Here is a 23,384-nt window from a genome sequence, read left to right as displayed (position 1 = left end):
CTACTAAAATAAATAGGAAAACATATTTAAATATAACTGGAACATACTTGGGTTGTGGGGGCTGCTGCTAAATGGTTGTTAGAATTGGGTTAACTGCACTTACATTAAACTCTAAAATAAAAGCAGCAATTGCTGTTCTGGACAATATGCAGATCTCATTAGTCTTAATAATGAAAAGGTAGGACATTTTTCATGTTCTTTCTGTTTACAACTCACTCTGAGGAATTCGGAGCACTCCAGAGCAATGAGTGGTGTGTCACGGGACCGTGTAGGGTACTACATTCAAAAGTGTTGTAGTCTTAAATATACTACATACTGGGCAGTGTGTAGTATGCAGTACGCTATATAGTAGTATGCCATTCCGAATACAGCCATGGTCTGTGTTTCCTTGTGGTTCCAGCTTGTTTGCTACTCTAAAAAGTGTTCTTATTCCCAAGCCTGTCCTCCCTAGTTCCGGGTGTGTCCCTGGACTCCTTCCTGCCTAAGTATCCCTGTTTAATTTCTTGTTTGTTTGTTTTCCCCAGTTTATTTCTTAGTCTAGCTGTTTTTTTCTAAACTCTGCTTAGCAGTTTTCTGTATGCTTGTTTAGTCTAGTGCTTCCTTTGTTTTTTTCCATTCCAGTGCTCTTCCTGGTTATACTGTTTTGGCTACTTCCTGGTCCTATTGTTTTGGCAGTTTCTCTTATTTACAGTTTTTTGGTCCCTGTTTCTGTTGGCCCAGTCCAGTTTCTTTTGCCAGTTTTTATATTTGTTTCTAGTTTTTCCCCAGCCATAGTGTGTTGCAATATTCCCTTTATTATTGTTTTATTTTGTTGTTTTTGTGGGTTTAATTTTAATAAAGTTTACTGCTTTGTTTACATCCCAGCAGTGTCTCTTGATTCCTCTCTGCCTGCTTACAGTCAGGCATGACAAAAGCCTTTCAAATTTTTTAGGTCAACTTTATCTATTTCAGGTCATTTTGAAGAGTTTAAGGGACAGTTTGTCTGTTCAAATTATGTAGTAAAATAAAAATGTTGTTGTTTTTTAATTGGACAGCGACGATATGTAATACCCAGAGGTGGAAAGTGACGAATTACATTTACTCTTGTTACTGTAATTGAGTAGATTTTATTAGTAATTTGTTATTTTTAAAGTAGATTTTAAAATGGGGTAATTCTTTTACTCAAGTAATTTACTTCGCTACATTGGAAAACTCACCATTATTAAGTAACAAATAAAAGCTAGGGAAAAAAAAACTAATTGTCTGAATTAAAAAAAAAGTTTTGTTCTCCATGGCAGCGCAGCTGAACTTTTCCCAGCAGTGTTTAGCTGTGTAGCCTGGGGTCTGTGTGCGCGGTTCGGTGTTCTGTCGAGTTATGCTACCCATCGATATGTGCTTCTTTACGGCACTGCACATGCGCCGACCAAATTATTTTTTTTTTGTATGTTTTCTTGTTTTTCATGATAATTCCTGAAGTTAATAGATAAAAGATAATTCCTTTTATTGGGAACATTAAACAATCTGCTTGGATGTAAAAAAAACAAAACAAAAAAAAACATGTAAATAGCAGTTAAAGCATAGCAATGGCAAGTTATATAATAATGAACTGTAAAACTACAAAAATACAATTTACAATTTTTTTACATCAAATAAATAAAAGTAACTATGTAACTTTTACTCAAAATAAATTTTAAATTGAGTACTTTTTTACTTTTACTTGAGTAGAATTTTAGCAAAGTAAAGGTACTTTTACCTAATTACCATTTTTTATTCTTTTTTTCCACCTCTGGTAATACCACCCACTGGAAAGTGCAGTGTCCCAGCTCTGATACACCAGCTAACAGACAACTATGCTGACTAGCTTCACCTTGAGAGTGATGTGGGGAGAGCGTACCATGTACACCAACCCCCTTTAAGCAAACACACACTCATGTTCTATACAGAAACACTACCATCACTCCACTCCACTCCTCATTGTGGTCTAATCTTAAAACAATGACACATCAGCTGAATTTAAATATGAAGACAGTTTATTAGTCATCTTCTGACTTTAGTTTCCAGTCAAAAGGTCAACTAATTCCCTCAGTGTTTAAACTCCAACCACTCTATCTCAGTAACCTGATAACACCTATTTGTTCCCCAAGTTGACATGTAGACATTCCCAGAGATGTCTCACCAGATGGACTGCTAAGGTCCTTCCATGGATACATGAGCCAGCAACTTAACCTTCAGCAAGGTTGTGGCCTATGTGTGACTCTATTGGCTGCCCGCCTTCTTGGACCGTGTTCAATACTTTAACAGCACAGGGAGTTACAGTGTTGAGGAAAACCAATGGCTTCAGTTAAGTTTGTTAACGTTAAGTAAACACAGAAAGAGCCGATGACTTGTAGGCTTTTAATGAATTGAAATAAGGCAGTAACAATCTTACAGTGAGAATGGTCTGAAGATCCACACTGTCCTGGATCCGTCCATCTTTTCTTGCTTTGGAGGCCAGATTGGTGAACCACACAGTTGGGATCCAGTATTTCAGGTGTGGTGACTTAAGGTTCTCAAAGATCTTTTTCTCTTCTGGTGTCATGAATCCTAAGAAATGGTGAGAGTTAAGTTTTGGATAAATACTTTTTAAATAAGTAAATTATATGTTAAATGTTATTTTTCTATACATGTGGTTATCTCACCTCAGTGGTTTACATCGCATTAAAACTAAAACTTCTCTATGTTTACTGTGTACTTAACCTGCCAGACTCACTGCAGGTGGTTAATACACTTCTAAATAGAGATGGGAGTGTTCCGATACAGTATCGGCATCGGGGCCGATATTGACGTAATTTAACCAATTGGATATTGGGCGAGCGCGGCTAATCCACATTCCATTCCGCAGCTTGAGCTGGACAACACCCCCGCCGTAACGTTATAACGAAACACATCACTGATCCGGATTCCAGTTCCACAGTTTACCCCGAACCTCCAGCAGCTTCAGTCTGTGGCTGACTGAGTAAACTTTAGCTGTTTGTCTACAAAAAAATGTTGAGTTTTCACTTTGGAAACACCAAACAGCAAAATGGCTACACGTAATATTTGTAAAGTCAGCGTTCGAGGGCCGAACAGATTAACACCAGCAGTCTTTTAGACTAGCAAGCACTGGACCAACAGCTGCATTCTGGGGTTGTGAATGTAATAATTAACTAACTTAAGTGAACTAGAGCCATAATCCACATCAAATATTAAACAACAGGTCCTACTCTAACCAGCACTAAGAAATCATGTTCTTAAATCTGTTCTTAAAAAAAACAGTGATTAATTCATCTCAGAAGTACAGTTAGCGTTGCCGTTTAGCCATTGAACCAATCCATTATGCTACGTGTCAAACCAGTGCAAAAAGCCCAAAGAGCCCTGTATTTAATATTTAACATATTTTTTAAAGTTAAATATTAAATATTTAATACAAATTAAAATATTTAATTTGAAAGAAAACTATTGTGTGTGGTATGTAAAGTGTGTCAAATAAATGACTTTGAAATGCATTAACATTAAATGCACTTGTATATACTCTTCAAAAGGCTGTGTGGTCTGTTTCAGCCTCATTATGTAACCTTAATCATAGGACCAAACTAAAAGAGCCTTTGTATCGATATTTGTATCGGTATCTGCAGTTTTATATCAGTTTTATATCAGAATCGGATCGGAGCTGAAAAAAGTGGATCAGCCCATCACTACTTCTAAATACTTCTAAACTACAAACGGACATAAATGGCCCTATTTTAGCCGTCTATAGGTAAATCATCTGCACCGCACAGCTTGATTTAAGACATGACAGTGTGTCTTTGCTATCATAACGACAGGAAAAGTACACATTGTGTGGCCAAAAACATGCAAAAGGCATGTACTAATTCTCCTAATTAATCATGGGTGTGTTTTGGGCGTGGAAAGAGACGTCCCGTGGTTAAGGAAATTATGTTAATCTGTTATAGAAGGTCAAATTATTGGCATGTATCAAGCAGAGAAAACATCTAAGGAGATTGCTGAACCTACTAAAATCTGGTTAAGAATTGTCCAATGCATTATTAAAAAGTGAAAGGAGAGTGGGGAAAAATCATTTTCAAAGAAGGAATGTTGTCAGAAAAATTTTGATTGATAGTAATGGGGATCTCTTAAACGGTTTGTAAAATTAAATCTTAAACACTAGAACTCAGTTCTAGTGCGAGAAACTGTCAAAAACGGCTTCAATTAGCTAGGGAGCATGAATACTGGACTCCGGAGCAATGGAAGAAGGTTATGTGGTCGATCAGTCCAAGATTTATCCTGTTCCAGGCAGGTTCATGACTGCTGCCTAAAACTGGTTCAGGTATATATGTATACAAAGGTGTAGGAGCAGGTTTGACATTGGGGAGAGACACATTTGCTAATATGAATCAAATCCCACCCTATAGTGACTTAGAAAAACATTTGTGGAATTACTTTTAATTACAAATAAACCTTTTTTTTCTGTATTTCTATTTATTATTAGTTACATCGAAGTAAAGGTGACTTTACAACCTAAACACGTTACTCCACATTACATTTACTGTTCGAAAAAAATTAGGTGTGTAATGTGTGAATTATATACATATATGACTGATCAGTTATCATCTAATATTTAAAATAATAAACAGATTTGGTTGTTGGTGTTATTATTATTATTTTTATTATTATTATCATTACGTTTTGGCATGTCAATTTATTTGTATATTTGTATTTTTTTATTTACTCCACTCTTTTAAAAAAAACCTAAGTAGCGTTGGGTCCTGGGTCCTCGACTGAAAGCACTTACGATGGTGTCCTTTTATTAAAATAAAGTAACTATGTTTTATAAAGATTTTTGGTAGCAGACAATATAAATCACGGAAGAAAAAAAATCCATTGATGGAATAACCTGGTCTATATTTAGTATATTCAGGTAGTCAGCTGACCTCATTCTTTCAGCATATACTGTTACTGAACCTAGACCTGACCAACTGCAGCAAACCCAGATCATTTGCTTAGTTAAATCCAGGTGATGAATTTTTTTTGTGTGGACAACAACTTTAAACATGGGCAAGTCAAGTGTAAAGCAAAGCTATGCCTCTGTAACTCCAAGAGCATTGCACTGATAGCCACAAAACATTAAAGGTAACATTAAAGATACCACAGGAGGCTCATAGGCTGCAGTATGGTACAATTTAAGCACTAAGTAACTTTTACAATGTTGCTCTGTGTTTAAATATAATCCTCCAATTATAAAAGTTTATATTCAATCATTCTAACTGTCATTTAGAACAGACAATTGCACTGTGTGGAGCTTTATCATCCTTATTCATCTATTTTTGCTGTTAATACACCTTTTTGTTTAGTGCCTTAGAAAAAAAACGCCTTTTGAAAATGAAATAATTACCACAAAGTGCTTACCTGCTTCTACAACATGGTCAATGGTGGGAAAACGCTTGCAGACAGCAGTGCTAACTGAGCGGAAGATAAGCAGAGAGGTGAGATTGACGTAGCGCATTAGCGTGCGACGCAGCAGCCGTCCCTGCTCATCCTGACCCTGAACACAGCTAGAGATGAGGAACATGAGACGATCTGGCCATGGCAGGTTCTGGAATTGGTTCCACCAGCGATTCACCACCAGCGTTACATAGAACCCTAAAAAAGCAGCCCAAGAGCCATCAATGGACCTTATCCAATCAACGAAAAGGAAAAACACTGGGTGTTGAACCATTCTCAGTAACAAATTCATGGTAATGTCATGGTAATCTGTGAGAATCTGGTACAGTTGTATCAGGTAACAAGTGTCATTGTTATGGTGGTCCAGAGTGGTCCAGTTCTGTGGTCAAAAACAGATTAATCACTGGTAAAAGATAAGAAGATGAGTAACACAAAACATACATAAGATTACACATTGTTTACACATAGGAGGTCTACCAACAAGAGCAGACAGAATCAGGACTAAGACAAAGTAGAGACGTAAAGTAACATTCAAATAAAAAAATACTTAATGCACGGATTTCACTGTATCACAGGTATGCCAACAAGATTATCAACTGATCATATACACATTTTCAAAATAACACAATAAATTCGTATTTTAAAACAATACCAACAATGAATGTAGATGTGGATTCAAAGCCAATATAGTTTACCGTATTTTTCGGACTATAAGGCGCACCGTATTATAAGGCGCACGATGAGTGAACGGTCTATTTTTAGTGTTAGTCCATACACAAGGCGCACTGGATTATAAGGCGCACTAAATGTCTCTTAAGCATGTCTCTTAACTGGAGCCATTTCACGGTCCTTACACACACACCGTAAGACTATGTTGAAGCACAGTTAGTATTACTCCGCTACGCTCCTGACAACGGTAGCCGTAACGCTCCGACAGACCATAATATTACTATGTTGAAGCACAGCAAGTACCGTATTACTCCGCGACGCTCCTGACAACGGTAGCCGTAACGCTCCGACAGACCATAATATTACTATGTTGAAGCACAGCAAGTAGGTATTACTCCGCGACGCTCCTGACAACGGTAGCCGCAACGCTCCGACAGACCATAATATTATGTTGAAGCACAGCAAGTACCGCATTACTCCGCGAGGCTTCTGACTATAATAGCGTGTTGTGCCGAATTCGGTGAATAAAACGGTTTTAAAACAGAGATAAAGATTGGATAAGTTTCATTTCTGGATGAAGTGATTTCCAGCGCTGTTTGGATATAACTGTGGATTACAGGAGACTGGATTGATGGATTCTCTTTAGTCTGGACGCGTTTTGAAGGTAGGACCTGTGGCTGAGCGCGTGTGTGTGTTCGGGGGGTGGCGGCAGTGACCGGAGGTTACCCCAGGACAAAAGGAGAGCCTTTTATTACTGGAAACATGCGCTCTGACGCAGCTCTAATTCATGAAACATACATCCTACAGTAAAAGCACAGTTCTGGAATCCGGAGAGCCAGACGGTTCGAATGGTGTATGACATGACCGCATTCGATGAAATATGGACGAACGATAAACGCAAATATGAGAGTTATGAATTATTAAAATCATAACCAAGGCATATTTCGCCCTAAATGTTTATTTTCTGAAAGGATATTCCGCTAAATAGGCTAAATAGCTCAAAAGCAGAGATTCTAAGCTTTAAAATGGTATATTGGATGTCTATATTGAACCTGTAACTGTTCTGTAACTATTCAGAAACACAGCCAGTTATGAAATATTAAATATTTCTGGCCCGCCGGTGGGCCAGCGCGTGTTAAGAGGTTAACTTTACTTAGAAGTGGGCGCTAAAAAGAAACAGTTTGTGCTATTACCCCAGAACGGGTGGAAAGGAAAGTTTACCGGCACCTTGTTCTGGCCACGGAGCTACAGTGGAAACTAGCTACCCTGAACCACAGCCGAGAGGCAGTACGGCAGTCAAAGGTAACCGCGCGCTAGCCCAAGAGGGGGATCTTTTTCTGGCGTGGGTGAGGAATTCTGCACAACAGAGCGCCGTGTACCACATAAAATCGAGGTCAGTAAACACAAGCAAAATCCATACACAAGGCGCACTGCATTATAAGGCGCAATGACGATTTTTGGGAAAAAATAAGTATTTTAAGTGCGCCTTATAGCCCGAAAAATACGGTACATGTTTTTTTACTTCAATAGAAAAATGCTGTTTAATGTAAGATCTGAAAGAGTTACAGATCAGTTTTATCTCACACTACATGTACAATTGAGTTGGGATACCTGCTTATCCATTGTTACTTTTGAAATCAAGAGTAATAAATCAAGAGTATTATGCAGCTTTTCTCTTATGTCTATTTTTGTACAGGGTCTAGATAAGCTGTGGTTTGCAGGTCTGTGTCAGCAATGGGTGCAACATAATGCAGTTAAGTGCATTCAGTGTGTCCACACCACACACTGGTTTAGGATGATGATGTACGATGGTGCAAATTAAGTTTCTATTGGTTATTGCATTAAAAAGCTATTCAGACATTTGCTTTGTAAAAAACAATGTAAAGAAAAAGCTAGCCACTATGTCCAACTGATTAATTTTGTCTGCTAATTTTTTTTCACAATTTTGCACAATACATTGTCTTTTGTGTGTTTAACAGCTGACAATAAATCTCAATAAAAATAATCAATTTATAATTTGTCCCAAACAGCAAATCAGGATTTCTCTTTAATATAGGTGACACTTAGCCCAACATGCTGGCCATGCATGTTCACTCACAGAGGTTAGGCAATTTAAAAAATATATATTTGGGTCGTCAAGATTTATGCTATTGATGACAACTGAGCATGTAAAAAGGTTAAGAGTAAGATTAAGGCATAATGTTACATTTTAAGCAAGATTACTTTTACATTTTCAACATAACACAACACCCTCCATAGTCTGTACTTAGTAACACCAATATCACAGCTTATAAAAGCTTTTGTAGCAGTTGTTCAGTTGTTGTTTGTGTGATTTTCACTAATTCTTTACAAAAGGATTCAGGTTCAGTGAGATTCTGGGTACACACTGCATGCACTGCTTTTTTAAGGTCTGTCCTCAGAGGCCAGAATGATTGTTTGGATCTTTATCAATTTGCAGAAGCCAGTAAAACATTTCTAATGTAATAAGTTCAAAGAATGATTAACGGCCATCCGTGCATAATAGTTAAGAGAGGTTTAAGCAAACCCTTCAAGAACTAAAAAAAATTTAAAAAATGAAATAAAGAGCGGTTAATTGTTATTATGCAGTCCATGCTGTTATGGCTGATTAGTGTACATCAGATTTAAGTATAACATTAACACAATCTCCTTGACCCACCACCACCAAATACTATCTGTTTTGTGGTGGTCCTGTGATCAGTGAAGAACAGTGAGTACAAAGTACAGGACTACAATGTGCTCATACAGCTCAGTTAAGCTGATTAAATTTACAGTGAGTGTAAGACAGAGGAAGTGGTTTTAATATGATCAGTGCAGAAGCAGTGCTAATACCTGGTTACACTATAAAGTGGAATCTGGTATAATGCATTATGATATCAAAACAAGAAAAAATCTCTCTCTTTGGTTTAGACAGCAGGTCACATGTGACATATGTCCCATCTACTAAATGGAAAGTAGCCACTTACCAAGTACAAAAGTTACTGGAATCTGTTCTGCATATCTGTCACAGTATATAGACAATTTTTCAAAGAGACGCCTCTGAGGATCTGTAAGCACCCACCTAAAAACACCAGGGAAAAACAGTATTTAGAAAGAAGTTAAGGAACAATTTACTGATCTTTCACATTTAATTTAGAATTATATTACACTGATTTTTGAAGACAAAAAGAAAAAAAAAACAGAGAGGTTTGGTGTAAAATGTTCTGATCTCGTTGCTCTAAAAAAGCAACTGTGTCACTATCAGGACATCTTAAAATAAATTTAATTTGTAATATTTTTGAGTATTTATCATATTCATACGACTTCAGACTACAACATTAATTCTAGTGAAGTTAGGGTGTGTAAATCATTAATAAAGACAGAATATGAGGATTTACAAATCATTTTTAACCTATATTCAATGGAATACACTACAAAGACGAGATATTCAATGTTTAAATAGATAAACCTTATTGTTTTTTGCAAAACTCATTTGGAATTTGATGCTGCAACTCTAAACCCATGTGATAATATCCGTTACAGAATGATGTGGTTTTTTTTAATGCAGTGCAATGGAATGGGAGGTCATGCTTATTCAGTGTTGGTTTTCTGCCTTGCTGCTTACTTGCAGAGATTTCTCCAGATTCTCTGAATCTTTTGATGATCCTTTGACGATATGGTCTATAGATGTTGAAATCCCTAAATTCCTTGCAATTGCACACTAAGAAATGTTCTTAAACTGTTGGACTATTTGCTCACGCAGTTGTTCACAGTGGCGAACCTCGCCCCATCCTTGTGAACGACTGAGCCTTTTAGGGATGCTTTTATACCCAATAATGACCTGTTTTCAGTTAACCTGTTCACCTTTGGAATGTTCTAAACTGGTGTTTTTTAAGCATTCCTCAATTTTTTTCAGTCTTTTGTTGCCTCTGTCCCAACTTCTGTGGTACATGTTGCAGGCATCAAATATAAATGAAGTGAATATTTGCAAGAAATATTTCCTGCCTTTATGGCAGAAAGCAATGTGTGTCTATTGGTAAACACAAAATAAGTCCCACAGGGCTCAATCTGGGTCCAGTTTTATTTAATGTTTTTTTATCAATGATCTTGCCCCCTTGCAGATTCTGCACACGCTGCACTAGAAAAACTTAAAAAACACTTTACAGACTGCTCTATATAAAGTTGGTTTAAATGCTAATAAAACCAAATTCATGCTGTTTTCCAGATTTTTAAATAGTGTACTATTGCTAGCCTGACAGGATCCACGATTGAACAAGTTAGCAAATATAAATATCTCTGGATCTGGCTCCAGGAAAAACATTCTTTTAAATCTCATATTAACAAACTCGCCACAAAGTGCAAATAAAAGCTTGGATTCCTTTATTGGAATAAATCCTGTTTACCCGTGCACGCTAGAAAAAGAATAGTGGAGGCAACCATACTTGTAGTCCTGGACTATGGTGATGTAATTTATAAAAAAAAGTGTCCGCCAGTGCTCTCAGACCATTAGACTCAATCTATTATTCTGCTCTGAGAATAATTGGCTAATCTTATTGGCTATTTTTATTTATAAATCTCTTTCTAGCAATTTGCCATTTTATATCTCTTCTTTAATCTTAATTATTAACAGTAATTGTCAGACTCGTTCCAGTGGCTGGATCACCTGTCAGGTACCAAGAGTTGAACTGGGAAAATCTGCTTTTACTAAAGTGCACCAGCGAGCTGGAATTCACTACAGAAAATTCACTAAAAGAAAAATCCCAGCTCGCTGGAATCACTGAACCATTTTAAACTTTTTGTTTCTAATCACCATCAGAAAGCCTGTGAGAGTTTTAAATGATTTTTTTTATTAGTTTATCTTTTTCTTATCATTTTATTTTTTAATAATTTAATTTATTTAAATGTATTTATCACTTTTTCATTTTTTATTCTAATGTTTTATATTTTGATTCTTTTGATTTTTATGGTCTTTTATTTTTTTATATTTTATTCCTTATTATTTCTAATTTCTTAATAAATGATTTCAATTCCTTTGATGCTGTAAATGCTCAGCATCAATGTAAATGAGGGTTAAATAAAGGTTGATTGATTAATGATTGAAAAATCATTAGAGTTTATCTGTTTGAACACTAAATTTATTGTCTCTGTCATGTCTGGTGTTGTAGGCGCTCCCTGTCCTTCCACACTGTTAGACAACTACAACACCCAGAATGCACCACCCACTGCCGATCACGTGACACCTCACCTGCCCCGGCCAGGAAATCCCGAATATTGATTATTCTCTGCAGTATATAAGGACTGCTCACACACACACCTGTTCCGCGTATTGCCTGGTTTTGCCCACATTACAAAGCGTTTAATTCTGTGATTGTTTTCTTGTGTATGACCTAGCCTACTATGTGGAACGTGTATTACCTGGACTGTTTATCGTTTCTGTTTTGGATCACCTCTGAAACTGCCTGCCTCGTATATGACCACTCCTGGACTGTGTATCGTTTCTGTTTTTGGATCATCTCTGATACTGCTTGCCTCGTGTATGACCATTGGACTGCCTCACTATCCGGTACTGGTCTTTGCCTCCAGGTATCTGTTTACCGGTGTTGTTTACTCACTGCTACTGTTTTTAATTCCCTGTGGGTTTTTCATAAAATCCTTAACTGGTTCCGTGAGTGTCTGTATTCTGTACCCCACCATGACAGTCTCTGTAGTGTATTCAATTGAATGTAGGTTGCAAATCATTGTATTTTGTTTTTATATATGTTTTACACAATGCCCCAACTATATTGGAATTGAGGTTGTACACAGAATTTATATTGGACAATTTTAGTAAAATTTGGCATTTGATTTAAACATGATTGCCCTAGAGTTGCAGATGTTTTAAATTGTTTATGAAAATCTTTTTCTGTTTCAAAGATTCATTCTGATTTTCAAAAAATATTTTAACAAACATTAATATTTTAACATGTCAGGATGGACAGCTCACAATTCTGAAAATGTGCCTTTTCTCCAGCCCATATTAAAAAAAAAAAAAAAAAAAAAAAAAAAATATATATATATATATATATATATATATTTCAAACAAATTATGTTGCAAACATTTTACAAAAATAACCAGTTGCCAGATGCTCAAACACAACGCTATGATTAGCTACTCAGTGTAATGAACGGAAAGGTCTTCTCCAGCCAAGTTTCAAATTCATTTGTAAGCGTAACCCCACCTGTGAAAATAGGTGAAAATAAAAATGTGCCAGTTTTAGCTTATGGAAAACTGCTGCAATTAGACACTGGAAATGGAAAGACAGTTAACAGGAGAAAAAATTCCCCCAGCCTTCAGAAAAATGCATTTTCAGTTATAACAGGTTAGTTGTGATGTATCTAAAGTCTGTTGGCTGTTCTCAGAGATAGACACTGCAGGTCGCTAGAAGACTCTCTTGCTTTTGGTAGATCTCTTATTACCCAGTTAATCAAAATTAATCAATAGATGGTTTGACCGCTCCTGTCCCGCGGCCCTAAAGGAATTGAATTAGTTACATTTAGTGCTGCAAATGTACTTATGTATTTATTAAAACAGCAAATAAGTGCTGAATAGTGCTGTCACGTTTCTTACCACAGTCCAAGCCCATGCCGTCAGGTGAATTGGAGATGCTGAAAATCTCCTATCGGTATGTGTGTGTGTGTGTGTTGGTCCATCCTCTGCTTTGAGATTTTTCTTGAGGGTTTTTTGTTGCTTGCATGGGAATCATTGCATGATTAGTATTATTTTCTTAACTATTTATCAATTTGCGGGAGCGGGACTACATGGTAATGTGGTCCAGCTCCCACATCGCCTGGATTGATTAAACTCCGCCAATAACAATTCAGTTCTGTCCCGCGCCGCAACATATTCTGACAGGTTCCGCGGGAGTGCAGACCTCTAGACCTCTAGGAGTGCAGACCTCAGAGCAGAGCGTGGAACCTCTGCAAAGCTGTTTGTTTTTAGCACGCCTTTTAGCCCACCCGGCAACCACTTTATATATGAAAGTATGAAAAATATGATTCATGATTTTAATAAACAAGACATATTTCGCCCTAAATGTCACCCTGAAAGTAAATACAACTAAATAGGCTAGATAACTTGTAATTGTTGCATGTATTTCACATAATGTATATAATATGGGAGTATATCTTACATGGCCCAAGATAGGACCTAAGGACAGCTGCAACTGTAGAAGTGTTTGTGATATATGCCACAAACAACATCCTACATATTTACATGAAGAGAGAACCAGAACCAAAGAACATTAAAAACCACCACGAGCCAAGCAAGAAAACTTAAGTCAAGAAAACCCAAGTTCAACCCAAGGAAACTACAAGGAGAACCCCAAGTTTAACTTGCAAACAGCTGTAATAATTCCTGTTTGGCTTTCATCCACTGCCCAACCAGCACATGAAGTCCTAGTATATGCTCTGTTGGATTCTCAAATAGCTCTAATCCTAATTTTGAACTGTTTGCAGTGTTTCCACTAGCAAAAGTAGGTTCCGGAACCAAGAACGTTCGTTCGCACCGGGAACAAAAGAATACTAGGTTCCTCAGCACGAACTGTGACGACATCTGTGGGCGTGTCTGAGAATGCAGTCTGAGTCTGCTTAGGAAACAGAGTATTTACTCTGGATTTGGTGTTCTCCGGAGTTTCAGGATAAACTTGAAGGGAGAACAAGGATGGAGAAACTGTATGGTGAACTAGAGGTGGATTTATCTCGTGCAGGATATGTTCGCACGAAAGAGCAAGTGATAAACAATAAAAAAAATAAAAAATGGATTGGAGCTGGGGGAGGGGGGGGGTTTGTACCGGCATTTTATGATGTGCTGGACAGTAGGTCAGCTAACCAGATGTCTGGGGTGCTGAATTCGGTCACAGCAGCGGACTGGTGCAACCCTGGCTCTCCGACTCCGTCCACATCAGCCAATAGTGCCGGTACGTTTACTGATGTGACGTTTTGATGGTTTCACTAAAACTGGTACAACTACCAGCTACTATGACATCAAGAAACACAGTAGTGAACTCTCAGAGAGTAAACAACCTCCAAGTACGTGGCTTTTACTGTGATAAGCAGATTCATCTACCACCAGTCTACACATGTGAGTTCATTCCAGCCAACAGAACCTATATACCTACAGATGATACTGCAAAGGCGTGGTCCCACTTAGAGCACCTCCAAGATGAGATTGCACCTCTTTAGGACTACGATGTAGGTATACTCATTGGATATAACTGCTAACAGGCTCTGCTTCCAAGGGAAGTTGTTTCTGGCAAAGAAAATCAGCCTTATGTCCAGAGCACAGACCTTGGATGGTGTATTGTTAGCTATGGCAATCTCTGTGTGGACTATGGTGACGTCATTGGAATCCGCCATCGGATAGTAGTGACAACAAGCATAGACACTTCTGTTAATCTGAAAACTCAAGTACACTATGTGATCCGAATCAAGGTGAAAGAGATCACTCCAGTAGACATAATAAAAGTGCTTGAATCAAAATTTTCAGAAAGAATTAGAGAAGATGATTCTGTGTAAAGATATGTGCAATACAACCTCTAAAATGTCTTTAAAGAAGATTAAGAAAGGATTAAAGGTATTACAAAGACTACGTGACCTTTATGAATGACATCCTTTCACGTGATGAGGCAGAAAAGGTCCTTGAGGAAGAACTTGACCACAGTACAGTTTCATATATACATTTGCCAAGTTTCAAGAAACATCTCTCAAACGACCATCTTCTCACCAGCCCTGACTTAACAAATTCCTTGGGGGGTGTCCTGTGCCACTTCTGTTGCAGTAATGTGTGACATAAAGCGGATGTTCCACCAATTTCATGTGAAACGGGAAGATCAAGATTACCTGTGATTCTTCTGTTGGAAAAATGGCGAAACCACACCATCAGTGTACAGAATGAAAGTTAATTTGTTTGGAGCAGCCTTATCCCCAGGATGTGCCAACTTCGGCCTAAAACATCTGACTGAAAAAGGCCAAGGACAGTTCAGAAAGACACCATACACTTTATCCAGAATAATTTTTACGTTGACGACCGGATTGTAAGTCTTCAAACTGAGAAAGAAGTCATTCAACTTGTCAAGAAGGCAAGAGAACTTTGCATCACTGGCAAGTTAAGACTCTACAAGTTTGTGTCTAATAGTGGGAATGTCATGGCAACTATCCCAGAAGAAGAACACTCAATGGTTGAAGATCCAGACATGGACTTGAGCTTACCATATGTGCTGTCCACTGTAGCCTCTATGTATGATCCCTTGGGTTCATGGCACCCTTCATACTTTTGGGAAAACAAATACTCCAACAAATGTGCAAAGAGAAAGTTGGCTGGGATGACGAACTTCCAGAAAACTTTCAACCTCGGTGGGAGTCATGGCTCAGAGACCTACCTAATATCGCTGAAATGCAGATTGAACGATACTTCATATGGTGGTTGTTTTGGTCCCATCTACTTTAAAGAAGGAAGAAAGGATTTTAAGAAATACAGTATTTTCCTAACCTGCCTCTGTACTAGAGCCATACACATAGAGGTGATTGACGATCTGACAACTGATGCATATATCAATGCTTTAAGATCATTCATTGCTATAAGAGAAAAATGTTCATCAACTAAGATGCGACCAAGGAACCAATTTTGTTGGTGTGAAGAGAGATTTCGCAGAAATCATGAAACAGATGAATCAAGAAAGAGTAAAGGCTCTAGGATGTGAGTTTCTTATGAATCCCCCTGCACCAAGTCACAGAGGTGATGCCTGGGAAAGGCAAATAAGAACTATCAAAAGTGTTGAATTATTATTCAATGAATTATTGGATTTGATGGAAAAAGGAGTATCTTTTGAATTTGCAGACTAGACAGAAATGGAACAAGAGTAGAAGGAACATGAAGGTCAATGACATTGTTCTTCTACTACATGATCAAGCACCACTCAACAAATGGAAGCTGGCCAGAGTCACAGAAGTCCATGCAGGGTTAGATGGTAGAGTGAGAAAGTTGACAAGACATTTGACCAAAATGGGGAAGCCCACAACTAAAATAACATTCCATATCCAGAAGGTTGTTACTCTGCTTGAAGCTGACTAAGGTGTTTAATGCTTTCACCCTAAATGATTAAGTAACAGGAACTTGAATTGAGAGCGTTACCTAATGAAAACCTTTGTTTGAAGAAACCCCACATCAGGGTTTGTGTGATTTGGTGGAAGTGTAACTATGGCATGTATTTTACATAATGTATATATGTTTGGTTAATACGAATTTATGTATCACTCTAATATATTTGTTTATTTAGTATTAGCAGCAGAACTATTATTCTTAATCATTTGCAAGCCACAAATCTTACGGGAGTACAGCTTTACCTGCAAGCTAGACTAAAGCTGGAGTTCTCGTGCTGCTGAGTAGTTTTACTGGTAGCTGTGATGATGAATGGAGTAAGAAATCCTCGCTAAATATAATTCCCTTATACATAGCATGCAGCCAACGAGGTATTTGTTTCTATATTACTGGTGGTGAATTAAGTGTTTTTTTCTGTATTATTGTTGTATGTTAAGCTAATGTGGCTAATTCGCCGTTAATACTGTATGTAGTTTTTACGGTGGTTTTGGAGAGAAGATTCGAATAAACCTGTAAAGAGAAAGCCACTTGTGTCTGCCTTTGCTTCGAGGCAGTTACATAACTGAACAGCAGAGATTTTAAGCTTTAAAATGGCATATAGGGTGTCTCTATTGAGATATATATTTAATCATAAACACAGGCAGATATTAATTATGAGGTTAAAAGAGATCTCTGTATATATGAGTTTTACATGTTGAATTGAATAAAGTAACTTAATGATATTCTTACTAGTATATAGGGGTGTGTTAAAAAAATTTATGCTTAATTTAAATCAATCTTCATTTGAATGATCCGATATTGATTTATGTAAACCTGAATTGATCTTTTGAAATAGCCCATTTTCCCCATTTAAGCACCGCTTTTCTGGCTGGGGTGAGCTTACTCAAATGATTCATTCATTCGAACGAATCGTTCGCGAACGACACGGCACCAGTGAGCTGGAGCAGAGGAGTCGGCACTGCGAGGAGTTTCTGTAAAAATGTAAGTAATTTTCTTCTGTTTCCACCCAATGCTGTGTGTGTTTATCAAATTACTACATTTAACACTGTTTTAAGTTGTTTTCCAGTGTTGTTTTCACCTGTAGGTTATTTGAGCTAAGACCTGACCAGCTGAGTCCACGATTAGCTTAGCAGGTTATATTTAAACTACAATTTTTTTATTGTAACTGAAATTTACCTAAATGAATCGATTTTAAATCGAATTGGTACCTTGTGAATTGAAATCAGTGACGATACCCACCCCTACTAGTATATATATAATACATAGCTATTCTGCACTAGTATATATCAGTGCTGTCAATCGATTAAAAAGTGTAATCAGATTGATCACAACAATATTCTGTGATTAACTTCGATTAATCGCACTTGTTTATGTAGAGGATATTTAAATGTAAATAAAAGAATGAGTGTAAGAAATGTAAAATGCAATTATATTTATATCATTGGTGTCAATTAAAATACTTGTACTGTATATACTTGTATGTTTGAGTAGAGATAAAAAACAACGTGGGGCGCTGGAATAAAGTATGGATGATAAATTGTAGAGAGGAAACCTTATTTTTCCCTTAACTGTAAACATATCATTTTGGATGTAAGGATTTCTGAATTAGAGCTTTATTTGCTGAATATAAAGTGGCATTTTCACACCTGTAGTTGGTTTCTATGGTCCGGATTAGATAATGAGTTTGTTTTATTGGTTTCACACAGGAATAAACCCGAACACACCAAAATGTGGAACAATAAACCACACAAGCACATATGGTAAATATAGTGAGTAAAAAGAGTAAATATAGTGAGAAGGTTCTGCGTTCCAGCACCTATATCTGTGAAGTGTGAAGCTGCTTCAATACAGAAACGCTCCAGAAAAAATCTGCGTGTTGGGTGGGGCAGATCTTGATGCCGTAATTCATTTTTGTTAAATGTGTTACTAATTTACAGTTTATTGTTGGTAGCCCTAATAATAGGTTTAAGTGGTGCTGGATAAAGCAGGAAAAGAACAGGAGAAAAGGGATATGTAAGACTGACCTTGATGTAATAGACTTTATTTTTCAATAATTGTGTGTGAGAAAAATAAATGAAAAAAATGAGTAACTGTTTTTTTTTGCTGTTAAATATCACATTGTCCAACAAATTCTGTCATTCTGCTTATTAAACCTACAAACACAAAATATTTTATAATTGTGAAGTGGAACAAAAATTATACATGGTTTTCAAAATTTGTATCAAATAAAAATCTGAAAAGTATTTACCCCCCCTATATCAATACTTATTAGAGCCACCATTCACTGTAATTAAAGCTGTAAGTGTTTTGTGGTTTGTCTCACCTAGCTTTGCGCATCTAGAGACTGAGATTTTTGCCCATTCTTCTTTATAAAATAGCTCAAGCTCAGCCAAGTTAAATGGAGAGCGTCTGTGAACAGCAACTTTCATGTCTTGCCACAGAAGCTCAATGTGATTTAAGACTGGGTTTTCTTCCAGGATTGCCTTGTTCTTAGATCCATCCTTCTTTTCATCATCTCTGACCAACTTCCCTGTCCCTGCTGAAGAAAAACATCCACAATGCATGATGTTGCCACCAACATGTTTCACTTTGGGGATGGTTCAGTATGATGAGCAGTGTTAGTTTTTTTTTAGCCACACAAAGCACTTTGTATTTAGGCCAAAAAGTTCAACTTTGGTCTCATCTGACCAGAGCACCTTCTTCCACGCTTGCTCTGTAGGTACTCCAGAGTGACCAAGGACCTCTTGGCTGCTGCTCTGACCAGTGCTCTTCTTGCTGGATCTGTCAGTTTGGGTGAATGGCCATGTCTTGGTAGGTTAGCAGTTGTATAATAAATTTTTCGGATGATCAATTAAACAGTGCTCTTTGGGATGCTTAAAGCTTGGGATGTGTTTTATAACCTAACCCTAAACTACATATTTTAATGTATTATTATGATATAAATTAACTGCATGAAATACTGTAGCAACCAGAAAGAAATCAGCTTTTGCTGCTACTGGTGGTGGGCCTTCTCTAGCAGCCCTTACTCCTGCAGAAGACCTAGCTTTAAAACAAAACCTTAGACGTCCCATCATTGCAGGAATTGTGGGAGGGACATCATCTGATTCTGTCTGTCCCCATGCAACAGAGCCATATGTTCAGGGTAGGTTCAGTTGTTTCTCAGATATTACATTTTATTATTATATAATTTATTGGAACCTTTATTGTATATTTGATGGCTTTACATTTCACAGTGGATCTGTTCTGTCCCGGAATGACCTTGGAGCTTGACCTTGAGCCTTAAAGCTCTGTGCACTACATGCGCTCCCTCATCTACTGAATTGTCTTCTAATGGCCGCCATTATCTGCCTACAATCTTCAATGTTGTCTGCTCTTTTTATAGCCTAAATTGTTTGCTAACTTATATCACTTGTATGCAAATATTGGTAAGGTAGTTGTCTGTACCCATTCCCTTTTTGCATCATTAAGTTGACCAAACATTTATATTATTTATGTTGAACAAATATGATCACATATGTGAATTGATATTATTTGTATAAACACTTGAATAAATCTGAACAAGAATTATTTGATTACAAATATACTTAAAAGTAACTTCATCTAAAGTCCCCTTGCATCATTAATACTAATAAATATGTTTTTGTGATATAGAGTTTATGCAAATATATCTGCTGAATCCACTGCAATTTATTCGATAAAACCTTGGTGGAACGTTGTTCCTTGATTTTGTTTCCCACCCGCAAGGCTATGGCGTCACACTGCTCCTCCAATAGAAGCGCTGCAGCTAAGCGTCAAGCAGGTTTTTACAAAATGTATATGTTGCTGTAGTAACTGAACAAAGCTTAAGGGTGCTTTCACACCTGAAAATCCGGACCGTGGTCCGAACCAAGGTTCATGTGTTGCGACATTGTATATATTTGGTCCGCTTATTTTTGTTTTCACACTGCAGTTTAGGGAGCGCACCAAAGACCTTTGTGTGATACTCCTACATCCTTTCATCATCACTTACGTATCGATGCGTTTTCCTTAACTTGACGCTGATTGGTTTAAGAAGGACATGCGTCTGAAGTTGGCGTGTTGACAATTCAGCGGGTGGTTCATTCGGTGGAAAGCCTTTCCAGGATCAGGATAAAATGAATGAACAGATTCATTTCTTCTCCATAGTAGTGCTGCTATTGTGTTTTTTATACCAGCAGCAACAGCTTCAGACACAGTACTCTAGTTTAGTTCAAATTCACCAAACGGACGAGCTTGTGCTGAAGTAACTGTATCCACGGCTCATTTTTCCTGCTTTTCCGGTTATTTTGAGAGGGTACTGACTGCAGCCTGCAGGAAAGCAGAGTTGGACGTCCAGTGCATCCAGCTCCGCCCACTTTCTTAGCGTAATGCCGTCAAGTCCCGCCCACTTTGTCAGCATCATGTCTTAGCTCCGCCTCTTAACGGAAGTAAACAATGTACAGGGCAGTTAGCGGACTTTAAGGCTGTGACCGAAATGGCTCCCTACTCCCTCATTAGTGTTGTGCTATGTAGGGAGATACTAATAAGTTCACTAATTAGTGGTAAAACTGGAGTGAATTCGGACACTAACTCATCATTATCATGTGCCAGCACCGGTCGCATAAACACACACAGGTGAGAAGGGGGTTGAGCCGTGTTTAAAACTCCATAAACACACTGAACTGAGCTCTGAATTAAAGATAGTGAAGCTCTGAGCTGATCATGAAGTTATTTATCTGCTTGTTATATTTACTCTGTTTAAAAGATGATCCTCACATTACTGAACTACATGAAGAAAACCTTAAAAATAGCAGCGCTCGCACTGTTGCCAGATTGGGTGGTTTGATGCCAAATGTCGAATTGTGTCTGAAATTGTATGGAGGAAACGCTGTGATTTGACAGGTAAACAAACAAAACTACCAAGTGTAAAGAGTTTGGAAATTTAACTCGGTGGTGTTATAGTTAGATATCTACCCCTGCAGAGACAGAGCTTTTAGTCCTGCTAATGGAAATTTGAAGCTTAGTTTTCTTTCATTGCTTGCAAGGTTGTTTTTATGTAAGTTACTGTTTTTACGTTTTTGTTTCATGTGTCCAATGATACAAAGCACAAAACACATAATACAAATATGCAGATAAACTCATTTAAATATCATTTTTTGTAATCAGTGATATTTAAGATATATATGGTGTGGCGTGAGGAGGCGGGGGAGTTGTGGGTCCGCCCTACGCCAGAGCGCAAAGCCATGCCTGTCTCAGCTGGCCCGCATGAGGGCTGATTGAGCCGCTAGTTGAGACAGGCATATATACTCAGCCTCAGCCATCATTTGGGAGAACTTACACTGGGGAGCAGAGGGCTGAGGCTGCACGGACCTTAAAACCTTAAAAACTAAACTAAAAGTAATTCTACAGACTCTAGAGCCCCCTTGGGCTGAGCATTATGTTTTGAGTTGTTTTTGGGTGTGGTGGAGGGCAGTTTAAAAGCCGAATAAAGGTATGCTTTGAGTTTCATTTACTCCCCGTGTCTGTGTTCTCTGTGAGCTTCCTCCTTCCGGGTCACTGTGGTCACGCCCCCCTACCCCAGGGGACTACCACAGTGGTGGAGAATGCGGGCTCCGCCCCTTTTGGGCGGGGTCCAGTGACCTGGTTGGAAGGAAGCCGCGGAGTGGAGCACGACACGGGGCTGTGATGTTCTCAAAGCGTGCCTTTGTTTGTCCGCCCGAAGCCACACCTCAGTTTTGTTTTGCCTTTTTTTTCTCGTAAAAAAAAAAAAATTATAATAATGCCTCGCGGGAGAAAAAAGGGGAGGCCCGCCCCCGGCTACTCACCGCCGCACTGGTGTGACGCCGGGGAATTCCCCTTCGCCTCCTTACTCCTCGAGCCCGAGCCCGCCCCCAGCTTCTCTCCACCGCTCTGCAGCGGTGACGTTGGGGATTTCCCCTTCTCCTCTCTCCTGCCGGAGTGGCTCCGTCAGCGGTGGGAGGACGCCAGCGAGAGGCGGCTGCAGCAGCACCCACCTCTCCCGCGAAACTCTTCGGCGGCCGAGTCGGAGTTGTGGAGGGGGGAGAACGGCCCTGACAAGAGCGAGGCCGAGCCAGCCCCGGCGCTACCGAGAGCCGCCGCTCATCCAGCCCCGGCGCTACCGAGAGCCGCCGCTCCACAAGCCGCCACGCTTCCGAGAGCCGCCGCTCCACAAGCCGCTGCGCTTTTAGACCCGCCGCTTTTAGACCCGCCGCTCCACAAGCCCCGGCGCTTCCGAGAGCCGCCGCTCCACAAGCCGCCGTGCTTATGAGAGCCGCCGCTCCACAAGCCCCGACGCTTCCGAGAGCCGCCGCTCCGAATGCCCCGGCGCTACCGAGAGCCGCCGCTCCACAAGCCCCGACGCTACCGAGAGCCGCCGCTCCGAAGGCCCCGGCGCTGCCGAGAGCCGCCTCTCCACAAGCCCCGACGCTACCGAGAGCCGCCGCTCCGAAGGGCCCGGCGCTGCCGAGAGCCGCCTCTCCACAAGCCCCTAGGCTTCCGAGAGCCGCCGCTCTGCAAGCCCCGGCGCCCCGAGCTGCCGCTCCGCCTGTCCCGACACCGAGAGTCGCCGCTCCGCCTGTCCCGGTGCCCCGAGCCGCCGCTCCGCCTGTCCCGGTGCCCCGAGCCACCGCTCCACCTGTCCCGGTGCCCCGAGCCACCGCGCCGCCTGTCCCGGTGCCCCAAGCTGCCGCTCCACCTGTCCCGGTGCCCCGAGCCGCCGCTCCACCGGTCCCGGTGCCCCGAGCCGCCGCTCCACCCGCCACGGCGCTGCCGAGAGCCGCTGCACCTCCCGCCTCGGCGCTGCCGAGAGCCGCCGCACCTCCCGCCACGGCGCTGCCGAGAGCCGCCGCACCTCCCGCCACGGCGCTGACGAGAGCCGCTGGGGGACTAAGGCTGGGAGGAGGGCTGCCATCTCCTCGGGCCTCTCTCTGGAGGGGGGGGCCCAAGTGAACGAACTGCATCCCCCGCTCTCCTCACCCCGCCTCTCTTCGTTCGCTCCAGTCACCAGGTCACGCCTCACCTTCGACCCTGGTGGCTGGAAGCTTAGGGGGAGGGACTGTGGCGTGAGGAGGCGGGGGAGTTGTGGGTCCGCCCCACGCCAGAGCGCAAAGCCATGCCTGTGTCAGCT

The 23,384-nt window shown here is 39.9% G+C and overlaps 1 protein-coding gene across 1 annotated transcript in view; it reads right to left on the bottom strand.

The window, feature by feature from the left end:
* Positions 1-23,384, bottom strand: part of LOC103032327 (bestrophin-3) — a 38,913-nt gene that overhangs the window by 11,306 nt on the left and 4,223 nt on the right. Inside the window, exons 2-4 of the mRNA XM_022667002.2 lie at positions 9,093-9,187; positions 5,404-5,637; positions 2,408-2,562 (exon numbers count right to left, since the gene is read on the bottom strand). Of these exons, the coding sequence (XP_022522723.1) occupies positions 2,408-2,562; positions 5,404-5,637; positions 9,093-9,187 (484 nt within the window). The remainder of the gene's footprint in view (positions 1-2,407; positions 2,563-5,403; positions 5,638-9,092; positions 9,188-23,384) is intronic.

This window comes from Astyanax mexicanus, chromosome 2 (genome assembly GCF_023375975.1).
Source record: "Astyanax mexicanus isolate ESR-SI-001 chromosome 2, AstMex3_surface, whole genome shotgun sequence".
NCBI lineage: Eukaryota > Metazoa > Chordata > Actinopteri > Characiformes > Acestrorhamphidae > Astyanax > Astyanax mexicanus.
This window is presented reverse-complemented; position numbering and strand designations above follow the sequence as displayed.